At 38.6% G+C, this 25039-nt stretch overlaps 4 protein-coding genes across 5 annotated transcripts; 2 read left to right on the top strand and 2 right to left on the bottom strand.

Annotated features, from left to right (window-relative positions):
- Positions 1 to 481: 481 nt before the first annotated feature.
- On the top strand, positions 482 to 1601 carry LOC308683437 (olfactory receptor 1M1-like; the record flags this gene model as incomplete). Its single annotated transcript, XM_081353909.1, has 2 exons — positions 482 to 488; positions 580 to 1601. 2 exons carry the CDS (start codon positions 482 to 484, stop codon positions 1599 to 1601), a joined length of 1029 nt encoding a protein of 342 aa, XP_081210035.1.
- A 1476-nt stretch (positions 1602 to 3077) lies between these two features.
- Positions 3078 to 10000, top strand: LOC308683436 (olfactory receptor 1E16-like; the record flags this gene model as incomplete). The annotated part of the gene is made up of 3 exons (XM_081353908.1): positions 3078 to 3135; positions 4858 to 5240; positions 9362 to 10000. 3 exons carry the CDS (start codon positions 3078 to 3080, stop codon positions 9998 to 10000), a joined length of 1080 nt encoding a protein of 359 aa, XP_081210034.1.
- Positions 10001 to 12189: 2189 nt separating this feature from the next.
- On the bottom strand, positions 12190 to 13643 carry coa4 (cytochrome c oxidase assembly factor 4 homolog). 2 transcript variants are annotated; one of them, XM_081355106.1, is made up of 2 exons: positions 13601 to 13643; positions 12190 to 13391 (listed from the first exon to the last, which is right to left on the bottom strand). In XM_081355106.1, exon 2 carries the CDS (start codon positions 13388 to 13390, stop codon positions 13130 to 13132), a length of 261 nt encoding a protein of 86 aa, XP_081211232.1. In that variant the 5' UTR covers position 13391; positions 13601 to 13643; the 3' UTR covers positions 12190 to 13129. The 2 variants fall into 2 exon arrangements, with proteins under 2 accessions (XP_081211232.1, XP_081211231.1); XM_081355105.1 differs by having other exon boundaries at positions 13551 to 13633.
- Positions 13644 to 14310: 667 nt separating this feature from the next.
- LOC308684074 (olfactory receptor 1M1-like) lies at positions 14311 to 15273 on the bottom strand (the record flags this gene model as incomplete). The annotated part of the gene is made up of 1 exon (XM_081355103.1): positions 14311 to 15273. The coding sequence occupies one exon, from the start codon at positions 15271 to 15273 to the stop codon at positions 14311 to 14313; it is 963 nt and encodes a 320-aa protein (XP_081211229.1).
- Between the last annotated feature and the right edge of the window lie 9766 nt (positions 15274 to 25039).

The following is a 25039-nucleotide window of genomic DNA, read 5'->3' as shown; positions in this document are numbered from 1 at the left end:
ATGCCAAGTATACTACATTTACATATTTATGTAATTAAGATAAATAACTTGCAATTGTGCTTTTAGTATACTAAATTAATGTACATAAAGTCTGCTAAATTGGAACAAGAAATTTTGTACTTAATGTACTTTAGTTATCCAGAAATTGTGCTGAGGTCCAGCTAACGATATACTCAAGTATATTTGATTGTGCTTAAGTGGAACTATTGCAAGTATACTTTAGGTACACTTTAAATATCTTCCATTTAAATACTGATATTAAACAGAGATCATACTATCCTTACTAATAGTGATATTAAAAACTATGCATTGTGCAATAAAGAAGTACTCCAAATAAAGTTTAATTCTAATATTTATATCAGTAAGTCTCAAGCGATATACCAGTAAATCTGTTAATGGATTTGTATTATACTTAGTATTAAATAATTGTATTTTAAATACATTTTGGTAAAGGTTTTTTTCACAAGGGAAGGGTTATTCCATGAATCGTGGGGCCGAGCAATACTGTCAAATTCACTGAAATCATTATTTTGATGTTTTGTTGATGAGTGCATATCTAAAAACAGTTCTTTATCACAGGTAACACAGCATTCCAGACAACAGGCAACTTGACCTCCATTCAGTCAAACTCCTCTGCAAATGTGACCTTTGTTCGTCCAGCAACATTTTTCCTCAACGGCTTTTCTAATGTTCCACATGTGAAATACTACTATGTGTTCTTGTGTTTTGTATATGCTGTGACTGTTTTAGGGAATTCATTTATCATGTGTATCATTTATTTGGTCCGCAGACTTCACACAGCCAAATACATTGCTGTTTTCCATCTGGCCCTTTCTGATCTGTGTGGAAGCTCGGCTTTGATTCCAAAACTCATTGACACATTTTTATTCGAGCACCAGGAGATTTCATATGAAGCGTGTTTGGCATATATGTTTTTTGTGTATCATTTCATGAATCTGCAGTCTTTAACACTACTTGTCTTGGCTTATGACAGACTGGTTGCTATTTGTTTTCCTCTACAGTATCATGCTATTGTAACTAAAACAGCCATGTTTCTGATCATAGGGGTTATGTGGACTTTTTCTGTGACTTTTATTGCTTTAATGGTGAGTTTGATAACAAGACTCTCTATTTGTAGTTCAATTGTAGTCAATAGTTATTTTTGTGATCATGGCCCTATCTATAGACTAGCTTGTAATGATAATGCCATAAATATTAGCATGGCAATTATTTGCTTTGGTCTCCTGGTATGTATGCCACTGATATTAATAATCATCTCATATTTCCGCATTGCTCTGGCTTTGTTTAAGATTGCTCATGGTGCAGAACGGATTAAAGCCATGAAAACCTGCACCTCACATTTCATGTTGGTGGCAATCGGTTATATCCCACTTATAGGTACTAATATTGCAGCTTTTACAACATTTATCCATCCAAACGCCCGGATAATAAACAATTCCTTAACTCAGATAATACCACCTATGCTGAATCCCATCATATACACTCTAAAGACAGAGGAGGTCATGCAATCCATAAAACAACTGTACAAACGAAACAAGGTGAACACCACAAGAGAAAGAAAGAAACAACATGTGTGTTGATCATGAATATCTGATTGGATATATTGTAAGCTAAGAGCATTCAACAATTATCTAATTTACCAGAAGTGATTGAACTGTGTGTAAAAAAAATCTCAGTCTTCTCATATGTGATAAAAATAATTACTCAAAATATTCATGAGGTCAGAATTTAGGATTTGTGTTATAAGCAGGCCAAAAATGAAATAAAGAAATAAATGCACTTAATTTTGTTTTGTTGAAAATTACTAAAATGTGTTTGTCATGCAACAAAGCGTTCTATGCCATGCGTGCAGATTTGATTATGGTATATAAGGATAGTTCACCCAAAAATAAAAAAATAATTTGCTCATCCTCATGTTGTACTAAAGCCATTTGACTTTCTTTTTTTTATTCCTGCAACACAAAAGGTCATATAAGCCATAACGACAGCCCCACAATTAATTTTCAATAAATGGAAAAAAGGTGATTGAAATTTAATGGGGTTCAACGGAAGAAACACAGTCATAATTTTCAAATGATATGAAGTTGAGTAAATGATGACAGAATTTTCACTTCACATCTCCATGCAAAAGGGTATAAATATCAAAATTGTTGTTTACATGTTGTCATCAGATGCCTCATATAAATTAATGTTTGCAAATTCTTTTTCATGAAGGCCAATAATTAAATGTAGTCCTACATGGAAAACGGCTCAGACAACAGTAGCCTATAGTATGTGAAGTAAAATATAAAGGAATTCTCACAGGAGATATTAAAAAGGACAGAGAAAATGAACGAAGCGGTGCCGGTTAATAAAAAAATAAATACTGCTCTGATTCTAATCTGCTCTGATTCATAACCAACTGCTGTCAATGGATGATGGATTGAGCTTAACTGTGATTTACTTTGGGAAATTATATGTTTCACCAATTGATTGATGTGGCAACCGCATTATACATATTTTTGGAATGCATATTTTGTTAATGGCTGTATGGAGAAAAACTCTGAATGGTGTGATTACAGTCATCAAATTAGTCATCATTTACTCATTTGTCATTTTGAACCAATAATAACAGAAGCTTTGTTACTAGGCCTGTCAAGGTCCAAAAAAGACAGAAAAGAACTATAAAAGTATTATTAAAGAAAGCAAATATTCTTTTATTTGCTAGTTATGAGTGTTTACATTTATAGCTCAAGAAATAATGGCAATACATCCAGGAGAAACAAGGATACATTGACTATCCTTATCATTACTGTCAGTGCTGTGCTTTGATTGGCTAGATGACAGCTCTAGAGGTGTGGCATTGCTGGAAACGGTCAGAGTCAGTGATAGGCTGAAGAGACTGATGCTGCTTTATTCATATATATAATAAACCAGGGAAACTCTGCAGCCTGAGCAAACCTTACTAAGGCCTATGTGTAAGAATATCTGTTTCATTATTTATTCTTTTTTTTTTTTATCATATAAATTGTAAAATTGCTTTTCTGCCCAGACAGGATGAAAAAAAGCATTTGAACATGATTCAAGAGGTCACTGGAAACAGGAATATTTCCTTCCTGTCTGCTGGATTCTCTGGTATACCTCACATGAGATATTATTATATATTCCTGTTTATTGTCTACTTTATTTCTTGTCTAGGAAACTCCTGCCTGATGTTTGTTATCATTACGGACAGAAATCTTTACACTCCTAAATATATCGCTGTCTTTATAACTGACCAACATTTGTGAAAATACGACTGTTATCCCTCAGCTTCTGGATGCAGTTTTGTTTGGGAATCAGTTGATCTCGTATGGATTGTGCTTGTCCAATATGTTATTTGTTTCAGTGCAGTCACTAACTCTCACTGTTCTGAGGTATCATATGATTGTGAGCCATAGATCAATGCTTGTTATGATTGGTGCTTTATGGACATTGGCACTGATGCAAACAATAACGACAGCGGTTTTCATGACTAGACTTTCTTTCTGCAGAACCAGCGTCATAATCCTTCGTTTCTGCGATCACGGGTCTGTATTCCCAAGCTGTGTCATCATAAGTGTTTTGTTTCAGGTGATCATCATGTTTCCAGTATTTTGTATGATCTTTTTATATACATGCATAGCTGTGACATTGTTCAGAATCACAACCCCACAAAGAGCCACACAGACATGTACTGCTCATTTAATATTAGTGGCTGTATTTTATGTGCCCATCTGCCTAAAATATGTCTTTCAGATCCTTGTAAGCATCAACAATATAATAATTATTCTTTCTCTGACCTCTGCACTTCCTCCAATGCTTAACCCTATAATCTACACATTTATGACAAAGGAGAAAAAATTCTCATGGCATCTGTGAAAAGGCATATCTAAAATAGAATCATGTTTTCATCTTGAATAACAACTGTGTTCCAGTTATAGTAGGCCTATGGAATTACTCTCATCTGTACATTTGTAATAATTATCATTAAAGTACACACTATATAGTATATTACAGAATGTTATAGAATTACTAAATGTGAAACAGTGTTTGTTTTTTGTTACTTGAAGCATAAATTGTAACTGCATCATCTTTAATCTTGTGCCAGTTTGATTCTCTAAAAACAATTGTTCCTCTATTAATCTGTATTGTAATATTTAGCACTGTGCTGTATTTATTCATAAAAAAAGACGGCTGGTCTATAAAGACAACCCTAGTGAAAAATAAATATATTAAAATGTATTGGAAATACTTGTATTTTATGCCAAGTATACTACATTTACATATTTATGTAATTAATATAAATACCTTGCAATTGTGATTTTGGTATACTAAATTAATGTACATAAAGTCTGCTAAATTGGAACAAGAAATTTTGTACTTAATGTACTTTAGTTATGCAGAAATTGTGCTGAGGCCCAGCTAACGATATACTCAAGTATATTTGATTGTGCTTAAGTGGAACTATTGCAAGTATACTGTAGGTACACTTTAAATATCTTCCATTTAAATACTGATATTAAACAGAGATCATACTATCCTTAATAGTGATATTAAAAACTATCCATTGTGCAATAAAGAAGTACTCCAAATAAAGATTATAAATTATAATATTTATATCAGTCTCAAGCAATATGCCAGTAAATTTGTTAATGGATTTGTAGTATACTTAGTATTAAATAAGTGTATTTAAAATACATTTTGGTAAAGGTTTTTTTCACAAGGGAAGGGTTATTCCATGAATCGTGGGGCCGAGCAATACTGTCAAATTCACTGAAATCATTATTTTGATGTTTTGTTGATGAGTGCATATCTAAAAACAGTTCTTTATCACAGGTAACACAGCATTCCAGACAACAGGCAACTTGACCTCCATTCAGTCAAACTCCTCTGCAAATGTGACCTTTGTTCGTCCAGCAACATTTTTCCTCAACGGCTTTTCTAATGTTCCACATGCAAAATACTACTATGTGTTCTTGTGTTTTGTATATGCTGTGACTGTTATAGGGAATTCATTTATCATGTGTATCATTTATTTGGTCCGCAGACTTCACACAGCCAAATACATTGCTGTTTTCCATCTGGCCCTTTCTGATCTGTGTGGAAGCTCGGCTTTGATTCCAAAACTCATTGACACATTTTTATTCGAGCACCAGGAGATTTCATATGAAGCGTGTTTGGCATATATGTTTTTTGTGTATCATTTCATGAATCTGCAGTCTTTAACACTACTTGTCTTGGCTTATGACAGACTGGTTGCTATTTGTTTTCCTCTACAGTATCATGCTATTGTAACTAAAACAGCCATGTTTCTGATCATAGGGGTTATGTGGACTTTTTCTGTGACTCTTATTGCTTTAATGGTGAGTTTGATAACAAGACTCTCTATTTGTAGTTCAATTGTAGTCAATAGTTATTTTTGTGATCATGGCCCTATCCATAGACTAGCTTGTAATGATAATGCCATAAATATTATCATGGCAAATGTTTGCTTTGGTCTCCTGGTATGTATGCCACCGATATTAATAATCATCTCATATTTCCGCATTGCTCTGGCTTTGTTTAAGATTGCTCATGGTGCAGAACGGATTAAAGCCATGAAAACCTGCACCTCACATTTCATGTTGGTGGCAATTTTTTATGTCCCACTTATAGGTACTAATATCGCAGCTTTAACAACATTTATCCATCCAAACGCCCGGATAATAAACAATTCCTTAACTCAGATAATACCACCTATGCTGAATCCCATCATATACACTCTAAAGACAGAGGAGGTCATGCAATCCATAAAACAACTGTACAAACGAAACAAGGTGAACACCACAAGAGAAAGAAAGGTTAAATGCAAAGAGTGATAAATACAAGTTCCTGTTAGTTGATTTTGTTCATTTGCATGAATGAATATGTCCTTGTGTGTTGATCATGAATATCTGATTGGATATATTGTAAGCTAAGAGCATTCAACAAATATCTAATTTACCAGAAGTGACTGAACTGTGTGTACAAAATAATCTCACAGTCTTCTCATATGTGATAAAAAATAATTACTCAAAATATTTATAAGGTCAGAATTTAGAATTTGTGTTATAAGCAGGCCAAAAATGAAATAAAGAAATAATAAATGCACTTAATTTTGTTTTGTTGAAAATTATTGAAATGTTTGTTTGTCGTGCAACAAAGTGCTCTATGTCATGTGTGCAGATTTGATTATGGGTATATAAGGATAGTTCACCCAAAAATAAAAAAAATTATTTGCTCATCCTCATGTTGTACCAAAGCCATTTGACTTTCTTTTTTTATTCCTGCAACACAAAAGGTCATATTAGCCATAACGACAGTCCCACAATTAATTTTCAATAAATGGAAAAAAGAATGAAAGTGAATGGGGTTCAACGGAAGAAAATTGAAGAAAGATCAATTTTCAAATGATATGAAGTTGAGTAAATAATGACAGAATTTTCACTTCACATCTCCATGCAAAAGGGTATAAATATCAAAATTGTTGTTTACATGTTGTCATCAGATGCCTCATATAACTTAATGTTTGCAAATTCTTTTTCATGAAGGCCAATAATTAAATGTAGTCCTACATGGAAAACGGCTCAGACAGCAGTAGCCTATAGTATCAAAGTAAAATATAAAGGAATTCTCACAGGAGATATTAAAAAGGACAGAGAAAATGAACGAAGTGGTGCCGGTTTATAAAAAATAAATACTGCTCTGATTCATAACCAACTGCTGTCAATGGATGATGGATTGAGCTTAACTGTGATTTACTTTGGGAAATTATATGTTTCGCCAATCGACTGATGTGCATTGTGTGATTATACATATTTTTTGAATGTATATTTTGTTAATGGCTGTATGGAGAAAAACTCTGAATGGTGTGATTACAGCCATCAAATTAGTCATCATTTACTCATTTGTCATTTCGAACCAATGATAACTACAGAAGCTTTGTTACTAGGCCTGTCACGGTTTTCAGGTTCACTGATTCATTTCTCTCTCTCCCTCTCTCTCTGTGCTTGTGAGTGCTGATTGAGTCATCTGTATCACCTGGTCCTCATTAGCACAACTCTATTTAACCTGTGTCTTTTCTGTTCTGTGTTGTCAGAAGTTTGGTGTTTCTTGTGTGTTGTGTTCCAGCTCCCAGTTGTTCCTCAGTCCTGTTCCAGTGTGGATAATTGCTACTCTTATAAGTTCGGATTGTGTTTTTGGACTGTCTGTTTGCGGCTCTGATTGTTGCCTGGATCCCCTCGACTCTCCTTACCAGTGTTTAACTGGCTTTGCCTGCTCTTCCCATTTGTGTTTGGCTAATAAATTCACCTAACTGCATTGGCAATTGCATCTGTCTCATTCATCCCTGTCAAGATCCAAAAAAGACAGAAAAGAACTATTATAAAGAAAGCAAATATCCTTTTATATGCTAGTTATACATCAGTGTTTACATTTATAGCTCAAGAAATAATGGCAATACATCCAGGAGAAACAAGGATACATTAACTATCCTTATCATTACTGTCAGTGCTGTGCTTTGATTGGCTAGATGACAGCTCTAGAGGTGTGGCATTGCTGGAAACGGTCAGAGTCAGTGATAGGCTGAAGAGGCTGACGCTGCTTTATTCAGTATATATAATAAACCAGGTCTGCAGCCTGAGCAAACCTTACTAAAGCCTAACTGTGAGAATATCATTTTAATTATTTATTCATTTTTTTATTTTTTATTATATAAATTGTAAAATTGCTTTTCTGCTTAGACAGAATGAAAAAAAGAATTTGAACATGATTCAAGAGGTCACTGGAAACAGGAATATTTCCTTCCTGTCTGCTGGATTCTCTGGTATACCTCACATGAGATATTATTATATATTCCTGTTTATTGTCTACTTTATTTCTTGTCTAGGAAACTCCTGCCTGATGTTTGTTATCATTACGGACAGAAATCTTTACACTCCTAAATATATCGCTGTCTTTAATTTATCACTGACCGACATTTGTGAAAATACCGCTATGTTATCCCTCAGCTTCTGGATGCAGTTTTGTTTGGGAATCAGTTGATCTCGTATGGATTGTGCTTGTCCAATATGTTATTTGTTTCAGTGCAGTCACTAACTCTCACTGTTCTGTCTTTTGACAGTTTAGTAGCTATTTGTTTACCACTGAGGTATCATATGATTGTGAGCCATAGATCAATGCTTGTTATGATTGGTGCTTTATGGACATTGGCACTGATGCAAACAATAACGACAGCAGTTTTCATGACTAGACTTTCTTTCTGCAGAACCAGCGTCATAATCCTTCGTTTCCGCGATCACGGGTCTGTTTTCCCAAGCTGTGTCATCATAAGTGTTTTGTTTCAGGTGATCATCATGTTTCCAGTATTTTGTATGATCTTTTTATATACATGCATAGCTGTGACATTGTTCAGAATCACAACCCCACAAAGAGCCACACAGACATGTACTGCTCATTTAATATTAGTGGCTGTATTTAATGTGCCCATCTGCCTAAAATATGTCTTTCAGGTCCTTGTAAGCATCAACACTATAATAATTATTCTTTCTCTGACCTCTGCACTTCCTCCAATGCTTAAACCTATAATCTGCACATTTATAACAATGGAGTTTATAGCATCTGTGAAAAAGCTTATCAAAAAAATTATCATGTTTTCATCTAGAATACCAACTGTTTTCCAGTTATAGTAGGCCTATGGAAATACTCTCATCTGTACATTTCTTATAATGTAATTATCATTAAAGTACACAGTGTTTTACAGAATGTTATAGAATTACTAAAGGTGAAACAGTGTTTGTTTTGTGTTACTTGAAGCATAAATTGTAAGTGCAGCATATTTAACCTGGTCTAAAAAAACAAGGGTTATTCCATGAATCGTGGTGCCAAGCAATACTGACAAATACACTGAAATCATTACTTTAATATTCTGTTAATGATCTAAAAACAGTTCTTTATCACAGGTAACACAGCATTCCAGACAACAGGCAACTCCTCTGCAAATGAGACTTTTGTTCGTCCTGCAACATTTTTTATCAATGGTTTTTCTAATGTTCCACATGTGAAATACTACTATGTGTTCTTGTGTTTTGTATATGCTGTGACTGTTTTAGGGAATTTATTTATCATGTCTATCATTTATTTGGTCCGCAGACTTCACACAGCCAAGTATATCGCCGTTTTTAATCTGGCCCTTTCTGATCTGTGTGGAAGCTCGGCTTTGATTCCAAAACTCATAGACATGTTTTTATTTGAGCGCCAGGAGATTTCATATGAAGAGTGCTTGATGAATATGTTTTTTGTCTTTCATTTCATGAATCTGCAGTCTTTGACACTACTTGCCTTGGCTTATGACAGACTGGTTGCTATATGTTTTCCTCTAAAGTACCATGCAGTTGTTACCAAAACATCCATGTCATTCATCATAGGCAGTATGTGGATTTTTTCTGTGACTTTTTTTGCTGTACTTGTGGGTTTAGTCAACAGATTATCTTTTTGTAGAACTAATGTGGTTAATAGTTATTTCTGTGATCATGGTCCTGTCATGAGCCTTTCCTGCAATAGTAATTTCATAAATTATCTCCTGGCATATATTTGTGTTGGTCTTCTGATTTGCATGCCAGTGATACTGGTAACCCTCACATATTGTTGCATTGCTGCAGCATTGCTTAAGATTGCTCATGGTGCTGATCGCATCAAAGCCATGAAAACCTGCACCTCACATCTCATGTTAGTGGCAATTTTTTATCTTCCAATTTTAAGTGTAAATGTTAAATCCATTTCAACATCTATTGATCAAAACTCCCGGATAATTAACAATTCCTTGACACAAATAATACCACCTATGCTGAATCCCATCATATACACTCTAAAGACAGAGGAGGTCATGCAATCCATAAAAGAATTGTACAAACGACGCAAGGTGAACACTATTTCAAAAAGAAATGTGAAACAGAGAAAATAAATACAGGTCCTTGTCACATTATTATTATTATTATTATTATTATTATTATTATTATTATTATTATTATTATTATTATTAATGATTGTATGACAGAAACCTGATACTGTTTCTTACATTTAAATATTGGACAAACTATATTATGTAACAAATCATTTATCAAATCATCATTTAACAAATGATCAGGATTGGTTGGTTTGATGTTTAGATACTACAAAATAATTGTACAAATTTCTCATGTGTGATTAGAATTTAACGTTACAGTGCTCAAATAAAAATATTTGATCAGAATTTGTGTGGCTCCTTTGTTGTAATTTACAGTGACATCACCAAGGAAATTTCACTCCAAAATCTGAAGTTGGATTTGTAATTTAGGCCGCTGCATCACAGACATTTGTTAGCAAAAACACTAAAGAAATGAAAGAATAAGACATAATATATTAAAGGGTAAATAATAACTTTATTTTCTTTAAAGGAGCTTCTCAAAGTGCTTTACAAGGTAAAAATAGTAAAATACAAGGAAATCACCAAATAAACCAACAATAGTACATTGGTGTATTAAAACAACAAGAAATCAACAATGTTACCACAATCAACAGTAAGCTAAGTAAAAAAAAAAAAAAAAGAAAAAAAAAAGAAATTCCAAGAGACTATGCTTCCCATATTTCAACTGGAAGTTGGTTCCACAACCTGGGAGCAGATAAAAAGCTCTGTCACCCATGGAACATAACTGTGTTTGATGGACATCCAACGGACCATGCTGAGAAGAGCGAAGACTTTATTTAGGAATATATGGTGTTAAAAGCTGAGGTAAATAGGCCTACCAGACTCGGTCCATGAAGTGCTTTGTATGTGAGCATAATAACTTTAAAATCAACTCAGATTTGACTGGTACCCAATGCAATGATTTCAAAATGGGAATAATATGATCTCTTTATTGGTCCAAGTTAAAATTCTAGCTTCAGAATTTTGAACATACTGTTGCTTATTTAGAGTATGCTTTCGAAATCCCAGTAAGAAGCACATTACATTAATCAAGACGAGAAGAAACAAATCCTATTAATTGAACTTTTCTGCAACTAAAAGGGATAGCATTATACACAGTTTTGAAATAACTCCAAGATTAAAAAAAAGAAGTCTTTACAACATTTTGTACATGAGGGTCAAATGTCAATGAAGAATCAAAGATCACTCCTAGATTCCTTAAATTCTTTTAAAACTCAAGCACTGAACCACCAATGATAAGAGGTGTTTGGACAACTTTATGAAGCTGATGAGGAGAACCAATACGTTTGAGTTTTATCACCGTTTAAAAAAATTGTTAGCCAAAATGATTGTTAACAATGAATCTATGTGCCGTCGTATTGGCATAAAGGTGATACTTAATACCTAGTGTTCATAAAAATTGGCCAAGCGGGTATAAATAAAGACTAAAAAGTAAGGGTCCTAAAATTGAGCCCTGAGGGATGCCAGTAGAAACAGACCTGTATTACAAACAGTCCAATATCAGACCTGTATTACCTTAAAAAGCAACAAACTGTCTGCATCTAGTCAAATCTGATCTACATTTACATTTTACATTTAGTCATTTAGCAGATGCTTTTATCCAAAGCGACTTACAAATTAGGACTAAATTAAGCGAGTCATCATGAAGAGGCAAAAACAACGCAAGAAGTGTTCGAGATACAAAGTTCAGGCATTATTCAGAGTAGCATAAGCCAGATAAGTGAGGTTTTAAAGGGAAAGGGAAGGTTTTTTTATTTTTTATGAGGTTAAGTGCTCACGGAAGAGATGGGTTTTCAGCTGTCTTTTGAATGTTGTCAGGGATTCTGCATTCCTGATGAGGGTGGGGAGGGCGTTCCACCAGCATGGAACTGTGAATGAGAATGTTCTGGAAAGTGATTTTGTGGCTTTCTGTGATGGAACCACGAGACGTCGCTCTTTGACCGATCGTAGGCTTTTGGTAGGGATGTAGACTCGTAGGAGTGAGTGAAAGTAGGAGGGAGCTATGAAATACTACTATGCTACTATGACGACAGCTGTCACAGCTTGCTCAGGGCGGGTCTTGTGTTTGAAACACTGCTGTCACTCAACAATCGCGGGAGGGGCGTTGGATATTGTGACGTCACGATATCGAACGGCTTGATTTGAGACAGGGGAAAACATATAAGGAGATTAAAACAAAACCACTGGATGGATTTTTATCATGATAGGATGGTTGTGTACAGGCACTGCCAACAGACATTTCAGAGCAATCAACTTGTAAAAGTGCATGTACCATTATATGACCCCTTTAACTTAAAAAAAATAAACATGCTTGTGTTATAATTTAAGGACGTCCTTCTAGAAAGGAGTAAAGCAGTATTATGTAATTAAACGTATAATGCTCTAGTAAAGCTCAAACACAACATTGTGGAAGCTTGTTTCCGCCACTTTGCACATTTTCTCTCACAATTCTGACTTTTTTATTGTACAGTTCTTTTTTCATACAATTCCAAGTTTAGATATAAACTTGTGAGTTATAAACTTGGAATTGTGGGGGGAAAAGTCAGAGTCACAATTAGGCTACCTTTTTTTTTTTTTTTAATTCCAACTAGCAGCACATACTGTAATACCAGACAAATCTACTACTAAACTTACTAATGTGCTGTGCATGCAGGATGATGTCATTAGGAAACTTTTTTGTTGTTGTTAAAGGGAAACCACAAAAGATAAACAATACAGAAAGATGCACAAAAAAACTAAAGACGGATTCAATTTAAGCATATTTTGAAAGGGGAAAAATGAAACACCAATGTTTCTTTAATACAATTGTCCAGTTTTTAAATTAAATATAGCACCTGAGCACGTTGCAAAATGGCTACACCTGCTTAAACCAAAGTAGCCTATTAATATAAAAAAATTGTGGAGTTTAATATTTAAACAGCACAAGAAGACATCCAAAAGTCTGAGACTATAGTGTAAAAGCATCTTTCTGGTCATTGTGTAATAAATATGCTATGTAGGCCTATATTAAACATACATTAACATGTGCTGGAAAAGTACACCTTTCATGAAGTATGACACTACGCATTTTGTTACGAAAACGAGATGGATATGTTTTATTCTGTAACAGTCACAGAGGCCATTGCATCAGGCAGATTGTGTAGCTGACGTCCTTTGCTTCATGAGCTGCTCTTTTCGAGTGTTCTGGTAGGTGGTCATGCACTCCTTAAACTTCTGAACCTCAGTCTGACACTTCCTCCAGTCCTGATGCTCAGCCATACAGTCCTGCAAAGCGTAATGCAGCTCAGCACAGCCTGTCCTGGAGATCATCCCATCCACTGGATCATCTTCATCCTCATCCTCACTCCTGCTCCGGTTGTGTGGGGATGGGGAAGGAGCCGATGCCATACTGTCAGAAAAACGATCATTTAAAGATGTGTGTGTTATTATATCGATCGAAGAAAATGTATGTAAACAATCCGGTCGTATGTCAGTAACTTATTCGTTTTTCTTTCACGCTCGTGTGTAGAAAAAAACTCTTAAAGATGTAATATTTAAATAAACTTGCCTTTGCAGTTTGTGATGATATCAAGAGTTTACTTCAAAAAGGTTTCATACCTTGTCTAGCCGGGCACATTTCACATCACGAACAGGAAATGTGTTACATTTGTAAAAGTCCGAGTCTATTCATCGACGAAAGTAAAATGGCAGTACATGTAATTACAATCGTTATCCACTAGATGTCAGTGTTATATTAGAAAATAGCAATGGACTGAAGCTTGTTCACGAAATCAAGTCAAAATAGGTTTTAAACAGAGCAGTTAAAAGAAAGACTTTATGTTAAAAAATAAATATAGGTTAAATATAAAATAAAGCTTCAGAGGAATTGAATAACATGGACAATCAAAAGCCACAGTTTTAATCAGATCAACATTGCACTCACATTATTGGCAGCTTTTTCACAGGTGTAAACATTTTGTGAATATATAACATTGTTATCACACTTATATTCTTTCTGTCCATCCATGAACTTCATTTTTGAATGCAAAGCGAAAACAAAAACTGTCTGCGTACAGTATAGCACAATAAGAGAAAACGTGGAGATGTGCTTTCTTTGGCTTTTAAATGGTGCAAGTTGATCAAGAAAATTCATTTTTACAAGTTACATGCAGAGCAAATGTAGAATTGGGAGATTTAAATAAAAAAAAAACAATGCATTTTAAACCACAAAATAATACAAAGAAGCATCACAGAATGCCTCCAAAACAATATTAATAACATGGATAATATCAATTGAATCACAATTATGTTCCACATTAATGTGCATTTTACAAAGGATGAACAGACAGTCTGCGGGTTAACAACGAATAAATCCTGCTTCGAATCTCTTTAGTTTTCAATGAGTAAATGATGGGATTCACAAATGGTGTGATGAGGGATGACAAAGACAAGCACACCGTTCTTACATTTGGGTTTATAATAGTTCCAGTAAATCCAATATTGAAGATAATTAAAATTGGAATGAAGAATAAGGCCACTAGGTGTTCAGTGCACGTGGCCAGCGCCTTATAACGGCTCTGATTATTTTTCATTCTAAATACAGCAATTAATATACCAATGTAGGTCAAGAAAATAAAAGTGAAAGGTGCAACCATGAAGAGTATAGTTAAAGCAGTGGCAAAATTCCATTGGTGCGTTGTATCGCTGCAAGCAAGTCTTAAAACAGGAGTATAATCGCAAAAATAGCTGTTGACCTTAAGAGAGCCACAAAATGAGAGGGGCAGGATGGATAAAGTGCCATAGAGTACTGTAGTAAGACCAAAGAACCAAACTGCACCGATTATGTAAGCCATTCTAGTGTTTGTGTTTATAGACTCCTGTCTTAAAGGCAAGCAGATCGCAATGAATCTGTCATAAGAGAGAACACATATGGAAAACGACTCGAGGAATACAAAAGTATAGTATGTGTACATTTGCACAAGGCACAGTTTGAATGGCACAAAATTGTCTAAAACAAGGTAAGTCTTTATCATGCCAGGCACAAGAGAAGTGCTGAGAACAAGATCAACCAAAGCCAGATTACCAACAGCCATGAACTTTGGGACATGCAGTCGGTGGTCATAGAAAATGATGATGATCAGAAAGACATTGCATTTAACTGTGATCACATAGAGCACAGTGAGGAACATGACATATATGTTATTGTAAGGCAATGAACTCAAGGCAACAATGTAAAATCCTGCAGGCTGAATGAGGGAGTTGTTGGGGGGAGAATTGCTGGCATTCTGCATGGCCGTCCTTCCTTTAACTTGACTGTAGCGTTCTTTGCTTTCAGTGGACGAGAAACCTGTGAGAAACAGTCATAAACAGCTTGTGCTTTACAATTCACCTCTAACATCTATGTTATTTGATGACAGAAGCCTTCACCAAATTCAGCAACAAGAATGAAAATATAAACATAACATGTTACAAGGATTGTCTTATTCATATACATACATGGAACAATGTTGTGATGGTTTGTAGATAGTGCAGACCGCACTAATGTCCTCCCTGCAGTTTTTGCCGCAGCTTCACAGTTCTGGATCACTGTGAATCCTGAATGTTAACTTGGTAATCTTTTATGGGCAATATATTGTCAATTTGTCCTCCAGAGGTGTCATTAAACAAGAGAGATTCTCAGGTATCTAAATAGCCTTGAGAGAAAAGACATTCATTAGTGGTGTTTGCTTCACTAATGTGAGATTATGGTATAACTAATTGGCTTAAGTGTCACTAATTAGTCTGTTTTTGTGTACATCTTTTTGCAACAATAATGAAAATTTCTCATATGGTATAATGAAAGATGGCATTATAGAAAATTGTGAAAGTTATAACAAAACTTTACATTTAAAGGGAAAAGCTGTAAAAAAAAAATCTTTCTAAAGTAACTTTTTGATTTCATTTATACAATGAAAGTAATAAACAAATAAATAAACCTGTTCAATAAGTTCAATAATGAACTTTGTTCATTAAAGAAACCTGAGAAAAACTATATCATGGTTTCAACAAAAATACTGAGCACCAAATCAGCATGTTAGAGTGATTTCTATAGGATCACGTGACACTAAAGACAGGAGTAATGATGCTAAAAATGTATTTTTGCCATCACAGGAATAAATTACATCTTAAAATATATTAAAATAGAAAACAGTTCTGTCATGAAAACTCTCAGAGAGTTTGGCATGGTAATAGGGGGTTTGCTGAAAAACTGTTGAGGAATGTAGGTGAGTCGACTGAGTGAATATATATATGCTATATATGATTGACATGATGATTGTTGATGACAAGTTGATTGGATTGATTATTTGAACATGCTCCTCCAGAACTTTGTTTAATGAAACATCATTTATGTGATTGCAAGCATATGGGTTAAGGACTTGGGATAAGGTCTGCGCCATAGAGTTTCATGACAGAACTTTGTATTTATTTTAAATTGTAATATTATTTCACAATATTACTAATTTTATTGTATTTTTTTATCAGATAAATGCAGCTTTGGTGAGTATATAAGATACTTATTTCAAATAATTTTGTAATATTGCTTTCAGTAACAAAGCACACAATGAAAGAAATAGAGAACAAAAACAGTCTTTAATGAAACTAGATGTACCGCATGGCGGTACAAAATATGACCGCCGCTCAGGCCTGCACTGGCTTTCCACAAAAATAAATGACGTGGAGCAATTTGGCTGTATTGCGTGTTTATGTATATACCTAAAAAAAGTAGTAGTATGTGCATGTCTGTCTGTGTGTGTGTGTGTGTGTGTGTATGTGTGTGTGTGTTTGTGTGTGCGCATGTGTGTTTGTGTCAGTGCATGTGGATTTGTATGTGTGTGTATGGGTGTGTGTCTGTGCGTGTGGATGTCAGTGTGTGTGCATGCTTGCGTTTGTTTGTATTCCTGCATGTGTGTGTGTGACAGTATCATCCTAAACCAGCAACCCTTCGCTCAACAGCACCATCTACAGGCCGATGAGTGTACAGTCACTAAATGTGCACATAAATGAATTTATTTTATACCCCCCCATGGATGAAATTCTACGAAACTTAGCATACCCCCAGAGGATGTCAAGTTAATCATACACATGAAATATGGTGCAGTTCTGAATATCTCCACTGAAGATAGGGGCGATTAAAGCAGAATAATATTGCATTTTCATTTTTTATGGGAGGGGCGCAAATCACAAATGAGTGATTATGGGCTAGGTTGATGTGGGCCCTTAAGACCAACATACCATAAAAATGTCTTCATCCTCAGTTCCACGGTTCAAGTAGTTATTTAGGAAAAACTGCATTTTTTGGGTTTGGGGGGGCCCAGCACGGGGGGGGGGGAGTGGCCCCCGGGGACCAAACGAAATTTTTCCGTAAAAGTCTAGTGGGGCTACATGCCCACCAAATTTCATGTTCCCCGGTGTTTCGGTGTCCCTGGTATTGTTGACGGAAAATTCAGTAGATTGACGGGAAAAAAAAACTAAAAAACTTTGACAATCGATTATGGGCTAGGTTGGTGTGGGCCCTTAAGACCAACATACTTTGCAAATTTCTTCATCCTCGGTGCCACGGTTCAGGTAGTTATTTAGGAAAAACTGCATTTTTTGGGTTTGGGGGGGCCCAGCGCGTGGGGGGAGTGGCCCCCGGGGACCAAACGAAATTTTTCCGTAAAAGTCTAGTGGGGCTACATGCTCACCAAATTTCATGTTCCCCGGTGTTTCGGTGTCCCTGGTATCGTTGACGGAAAATTCAGTAGATTGACGAAAAAAAAAAAAAAACTTTGACAATCCCTATATGACCGCTTTCGCTAGCTACGCTAGCGGCGGTCATAATAAACAAGGAAAACTCAGGAGATTGCAGGAGAATACATAACATAACCACGTTAATATTGACGGACAAATCAACAGAATGAAACTCGTTGCTTAAATAGAAAGAGTAATCAACCTGAACAGAAACAGGTGTGTGGAAACTAACTAGATGTACCGCATGGCGGTACAAAATATGACCGCCGCTCAGGCCTGCACTGGCTTTCCACAAAAATAAATGACGTGGAGCAATTTGGCTGTATTGCATGTTTATGTATATACTAGGGGTGGAACGGTACACAGAAGTCACGGTTCGGTTCATACCTTGGTTCAGACATCACTATAAAGGAGGTGTCGGGAAGGAGACCCAAACTTGTGACCTCTGAGAAGGACTGTACTTGGGGAGACTGATGATACAAAATCCTCAGTATCCCCAGGTTGTCCGGTCAGAACAATAATGAGGACGAATTTACACTCTCAAGCAGTGGCGGCTGCTGGTCTTTCAAAGAGGGGAAGCTCATTTTCGGGCTACATTATAAAAATTATTCATTTATACGTAAATTCTACTTTCCTTTTCAAGAAAATGCTCTGTGAAAAATGAATGTAATAATATTATAAAGGTAGAAATAATAATATAATAAAGTATAATAATAATTCTACTAATAATAAGATATTTTTTTAATTATTTTTGAGTTATTACTAATAATAATAATATAAAAAATATATAATAAGTAATAATATAATAAAGGTATAAATGTATAATTGTGTGAAATGTATTCTAAAAATTGGCTAGAAATTTTGACAAGCAAATACCAAGAAAGAAATAAGTTGCAGCACTTTGTCTTTGAAAAATCCGCGATGGGACTGAGCTCGAACAGCTTCAACATCAGTGACTTTTTATTGTATGAAATCGCTGTCAATCAAAAGGAGACACAGCCTTTCGACAGACCCTCCAATCATCACGCGGAAGCCCGGAGTCCGGGCCAGCCCACTCCCCGTTCACCCCCAGAGAAGCTGAGCTTCCATGGGCGGGACATAATCGTAGCATTTATCCAATGACCGTCTAGTTTCAAAGCGCTGAAAAAAACGATTGAAGCAGCCCCATAGAAGTCAATGGAAGCTGGGCTTCAACGGGGAAATGCACTGTGACGCTACGGGAATGTAAGGAAATCGAGTCAGCCGACCTGCTGTATGCAAGCGGGAAGGAAGTCGACCGGAAGTTGAAGTCGACCGGGTGCCGCCATCTTGTAGCAGAACTTCACTTGCGTTAGCAATCCCATTGACTTCCATTCATTTTGGCGTCACTTTGACAGCGAATAACTTTACATCTGAGGCGTTTGAAGACTCCATTTGTCCATTTTTTATTTCTAAAGAAACACGACAATGTATAAAATGCTCCATTATCTTGTAGCTTATGTTATGGCCCCGTAGAAGCAGTTTTTGTAAAAGTAGGCTAACGATTGCGTCATAACCACGCGACTCTCTGTCGCACACTAGAGAGATTACCGTATGGACGGGAGGAGAAGCTCGCGGGCAATCGGGGAGACGTGGAGGCAAAATGACAATATAATTAATCAGAATACTTAGCAAAAGTTTCTCCTGCTACAAGCTCATGGACAGCTCCTAATCACACTCTCCGTCTCTGCAAGATTCGGAAGGGAATGATTCAGATTTCTCTTGGCACAGCTACTAGAAGACAGACGGGTTGCTCACGTGGTCCGTGTAACGCTTTGCTCGGTTTGAGTCTGCGCGTCAGGAAAGGAAGTGCTAAGAAATCGCTGAAAACGGGCTTCACTTGTCTCAATTGAGTTCCAATGGGGTCGCTGTGTCCATTTCTTTTACTGTCTATGGCTGTATGTAACTGATTCTGAACGAACTCGTCTTTGAGACGAACGTCTTCTAATGCATTTTAGTCAATAAAATGTTAATACAATAGTACATATTTGACCATTCATTTTTTTGACATTATAGGGGAAGCCGAGCTTCCCTAGCAGTCTTAAAGAAATCGCCACTGCTCTCAAGCCACTCTTTAATGAAACAGTTTGATATAGACGATGTGAGTTTTGTTCATGGTTTCTAAAATAAACAGAAAATAAAAATGGACTCATGAATAATAAGTATTTAAACACAATTGTAAAATTAAATGCAAATGTATCAAAAGAAGATTTCTAAATCACTACAATGAATAGAATATAACAATAAACAATATATCTCAAAAGTGCAAAATACTACAACTGGTACATATAATACTGTCTTGAATTGCACAGACATAAATGATTAAACTGCCTGGTTGGCTGGAAACCACCAAAACTCAGCGCTATAACATTTGGCCGAGAAGGGGTTAAATCGCGCCACATCCGAAACATGCAGAGAGCGCATGCTGGTGTCACGTGATCAGAGTTAAAGCCTACGATGCGCACGGCCAAAACACGGTGAAATCGCTCTAAACAACATCAAAGATATGGGAAAGTATGAAACTATCATGTAGCCTAAATCTGGTTGGTTATTTAGCTCCAGGAAAGCACACATCGATAGGCAAAGTAAAGTGTAAGGAATCGTACACATACTACATTAATCTGAACAAGGAACAGACAACAATATTTACATAGACTCACATTCTCATGGACGCATGAAGCAGAACTGAAGAATAAAGATATTTTCCTAGATATACCGGATCAGGAATGGAGCGAGTGTCTCCGATGAAAGTTACATGCATGCTGACAACAGTTCGGAGTTGCGCTAGTGGAGACTGTCTGATTGGTGGAAAAAAATAAGGGGAATTGCTGATTGGCCTAACTGTGGCTGGGCACGTGTAAAATGGAAAGTGACACTACAGTAAACTAGATAATAACTTATAATAACACAAACACAAGATAAAATCAGAACCTTATTAACAGCCGCCCCCAAGTTTGGGCAGCAAAGTTGAACACGAGTCAGTCAGGAATGTCGCGAGGAAGTGCAGGCAGCTTGATGAGCTTGGCGACAGGTCTGGTGTAGGATTTGTCTTTGATCTGAATCTGAGCAATACGAATCCTGCCATCAGCTCCAGGGAAAACGTCTGTGACTTTGCCAAGAAGCCACAAGGCACGCGGAAGCTGCTGGTCAACAACAAGAACAATGTCATCAATACAGATGTCCTCTTGGTCTCGTTGCCATTTGGAGCGGCTCTGGAGAGATGGTAAGTAGTTCCTGATAAAATGGATCCAAAACTGATCCGCTAAGACCTGGCAGTGTCGCCATCTGCGGCGACTGAGAAGCTCTGTACCTGAGTACAACCTGCGGAGTAGATGGGTCCAGCCGCCCCATCAGCAGCACATTTGGAGTGATTGGATCTGGGTCTGCCACATCAGAAGAAGTGTAACCAAGCGGTTTGGAGTTGATAATGCTCTCCACTTCTGTAAGGATGGTTCTGAGGACCTCCTCGGTGACCGTTTGTGATCCCAGTATGGCATGCAGCGCTGACTTGATGGTGCGGATTTCTCGCTCCCAGGAACCCCCAAAATGAGGGGCACTAGGTGGGTTGAAGCGGAAATGGATTTGCTGACTAGCGAGTTGTGACTGCAGAGCGGGGGCAAGAGAGTTGAAGGCCTCTTGAAGTTCTGAGCTGCCACCTTTAAAGTTTGTACCTTGATCGGACAGCAATTCGTGAGGCTTTCCCCGTCTAGAGATGAAACGGCGTAGACTCATGAGGAACGAGTCAGTGTCCATGCTGGCCAGCAGATCTAGGTACACTGCAGGTGTGGTGAGGTATTTGAATATTATACCCCATCGCTTCTCATTGCGCCTCCCTATTTTAATGAGGAAAGGACCAAAACAGTCCATGCCAGTTGAGTAGAAAGCTGGATGGTGTAACCTTAGGCTGGAAGGCGGGAGGTCGGCCATTTTGGGGATAATAGGTTGGCTGCGCCACTTGCGGCACTCTGGACAGTGGTGTTGCTGCTTGCGGACAGCCTCTCTGCCTCGCAAGATCCAGAACCTTCTGCGTAGCTCAGCGAAGACTCTCTCAGGGCCTGGATGTGCAAGCTTGCTGTCGTAATCAGCAATGATCAACTTTGTGATGGGATGATGAGGGTCTAAGATAAAGGGATGCAAAGTGTCTGAGCTGAGGGATTCACAGCGTCTTAGTCGGCCCCCGACACGGATTAACTGAGTCTCTGGGTCGTATTCTGGAGCCAAAGTGATAAGCCTACTGCTAGATGGAATGGGCTTTTGGCAGGAGATGAGAGCAAACTCCTTTGGAAAACAGTCACTTTGGACTTGTCTGAAGAGAGTGAGTTCAGCTTGTCTGAAAGACTCAGCTGTGGGTTTAGAGTCTGTGGCCGCCCCGTGACATGCTCGAACTGTGGCTTCCAGTAGCTCTTGGAAGCTGTTAAACTGGCTAGTGTCATGTAAAGGTGGATGAGGGGGAGTAGAGATGACGCCACAAAACTTGGCTTTGCGCAGCTCTACTGAATCATCAGGGCATGTAATGTCTGGACAGGAAGACAAGGTTGACTCACTTTCATGAAGGAAGGCAGGTCCAGATCTCCAGCGGCTGTGATTCTGGATCTGTGAGAGGGTCAGTCCGCGAGTTATATCGTCAGCAGGATTCTCACTGGAGTGGACATAGCGCCATGAGCTGCTCTCAGTTAATTCTTGGATATCCGCAACTCTGGCACCGACGAACACCTTGTAGCGGCAGGAAGGAGACAACAACCAAGCCAACACGGTGGTGGAGTCGGTCCAGTAGGTGACGGAGGAGATGGAGACTGTGAGCTCTCGTTTCAGGACTGCACCAAGCTGGGCTCCGAGGTGGGCAGCGCAGAGCTCCAGCCTCGGGATGGACTGCTGGCGGACTGGAGCAACACGGGAACGGGCCGCTAGGAACGCTACCTGGACATCATCATCTGCGCTGACAGTACGCAGGTAGGCGACCGATCCATAGGCCCTCTCTGAAGCATCTGAGAAAATGTGGATGCTCTGGGAGGCCGCTGGGAGGTCGGTATCTGAGTGGACATAACAACGATTAACAGTAACGTTAGGAAGTAATGGAAGTTCACTCACCCACGCCTGCCACAGCTGGAGCAGATCCTCGGGAAGATGAGGATCATCCCAGTCCCGTTTCTTTCCCCAGAGGCTCTGCACCAGGATTTTGGCCCGAGTGGTGTAGGGAATGAGCAGCCCTAGAAGGTCATATTGTTGAGCTAGGACTCGGTAAATGTTGCACATGGTGGGTTCAGATTGCTTTGTGTGGCGAAGGCGATAGCTGAGAGTATCTGTTCTGCAGTGCCAGTGCAGCCCGAGGGTCCGTTCTGGGGGATCCGCACCCTCCATTGATAGCCACAGATCTCTGCTCTCGGATTTGAGTTCAGGTGGCAGATGACTGATGATGTCTGGAACGTTGGTGGCCCATTGACGCAGCTCAAAGCCACCTGATTGGAGCAGAGTCTGAAGTTTGCGGATGAGCTGCTTTGCTTCTGAAATGGATGGGAAGCTTTGAAGAAGATTGTCTACATAAAAACAGTTCTCCACTGAAAGCCGAGTATCTTCATCAAGGCTGCTGTGATCAATGACGTGCTTTTGGAGGGCAAAGGTAGCGCAGCAGGGACTGCAGGTGGTGCCGAAAGGGAGCACCTGCCACTGGTAGATGTCAGGCTTGTTGCTGCGGTTCATGTCCCTCCAGAGGAAGCGGAGGAAGGGCTGATCCTCAGACAGGAGGCGGACCTGATGAAACATGCCCTTAATGTCGCTGCTCACCGCAGTAGGATATTGCCTGAAACGGAGCAGGACACCAAGGAGACTGGAACCTAGGGTTGGCCCTGGAAGTAGATGTTCATTCAGGCTGGTGTTTTGGAAGGTGAATGAGCAGTTGAAGACGATGCGGTCTTTGCCATTGTGATGGACCATGTGATTTGGTATATACCATGATTGCCTGCTCTGGTCTTCAGGTGATGTGAGCTTCTTGATGTAACCCGAATCCACCAGTTTCTTGATTTCTTGGCTGTATGATGCAGCCTTGGCTGGGTCTTTGGCGAGACGACTCTCTGTGCCTCGTAGGTGACTCAGGACAGCTTCCTTTGGGGCACTGAGAGGAGGAAGACCTTCCTTCCAGAGCAGTGGGGTGGCGTATCTCTGCACATTGTCAATGTTAACTCTGTCTTCTCCTCCAGCAGTTTGATGGCCGCCTTATCCTGTTTTGACCTGGTGATGAGCTTTTCGCTACGATAGGGAAGAATGTCCATCTCCCATAATCTGGACACGTGACAGAGAAGGTCAGTAGAGGAAGTGGAAGTGTTAATAAGGAGACACTGGGGGATGGAGGTCTGGTGCAGCAGGACTTTGGCAGGACCTTGCAGAGTCCAGCCGAGACGAGTTTTCAATGCTGCGGGGCCCCCTGGTGGACCTAGGTGCACAGGCTCAACTGGGGAGAGAAGATGGGGGTAGTCTGAACCAATGAGGAGAAGTGGCTGCGCTTGGCTGATTGAATGTAGCGGGAGGCCTCTGAGATGACGATACGTGTCTCGACAGGATGAGAATGCTTGGAAAGGCCAAGCTCTGCCGCAGTGAAAGCTTCGTGGATGCGAAATTGTTTCTGAGGATGGGCAGATGAGGATATGGAGAATGACACTGACTTTCCTGAAACAATCTTCACCTCTTGACGGATAGTTCTGAGCGCCAAGTCCTCACTCTGTCCCTTGAGATGTAGCTTTTGAGCGGCACTGTGAAGCAAGATGGTGCGTTCAGAGCCATCGTCGAGGATGGCATAAGTCTCTAGTCTGTGTTTGCCATTGTGGAGAAGAACTTTGACCATCTTCAGCAATACACAGCTACTCCTGAGGTCTGGATCGAGGTAATAGGTAGCTGGTTGTCCAGTCGCTGCGGTTGGATGGGCTGATTTGGTTGTGGGAGTGTTGACCTCATGCAGTATATCAAGGTGCGTCTGATTACACTGCTGACATTTAGCCTTGAGATAGCATTGAGCAGCAAGGTGATTTCTGCCACATCTCCAGCAGCGCTTGCCAGTTTTGATCCATGACGCTCTCTGATCAGTGGAAAACTTCTTAAACTCTGGACACTGATTGAAGTAATGTTGAATGTCATCACAAAAGGGGCAATACTTCTTAGGTTTCTCAAGTTTAGTTCGAACTTGTGACGAAGACTCAGGTGACTTAGGAGAAGGATCAGAGCCGAGCAAAACTGTGGTAGGGCGTGCACTGGACTTCTGAAACTTGGGCTTGAAGCCCT

Source organism: Scardinius erythrophthalmus, assembly GCF_964197995.2.
Source record: "Scardinius erythrophthalmus genome assembly, chromosome: 23".
NCBI classification, from domain to species: domain Eukaryota; kingdom Metazoa; phylum Chordata; class Actinopteri; order Cypriniformes; family Leuciscidae; genus Scardinius; species Scardinius erythrophthalmus.
Note: the sequence above shows the minus strand (reverse complement) of the source record. Positions and strands in the feature narration are given on the sequence as shown.

Excerpts from the sequence above, each read along its gene's own strand:
- coa4 (XM_081355106.1), bottom strand. The coding sequence starts at position 13,390 with ATGGCATCGGCTCCTTCCCCATCCCCACACAACCGGAGCAGGAGTGAG.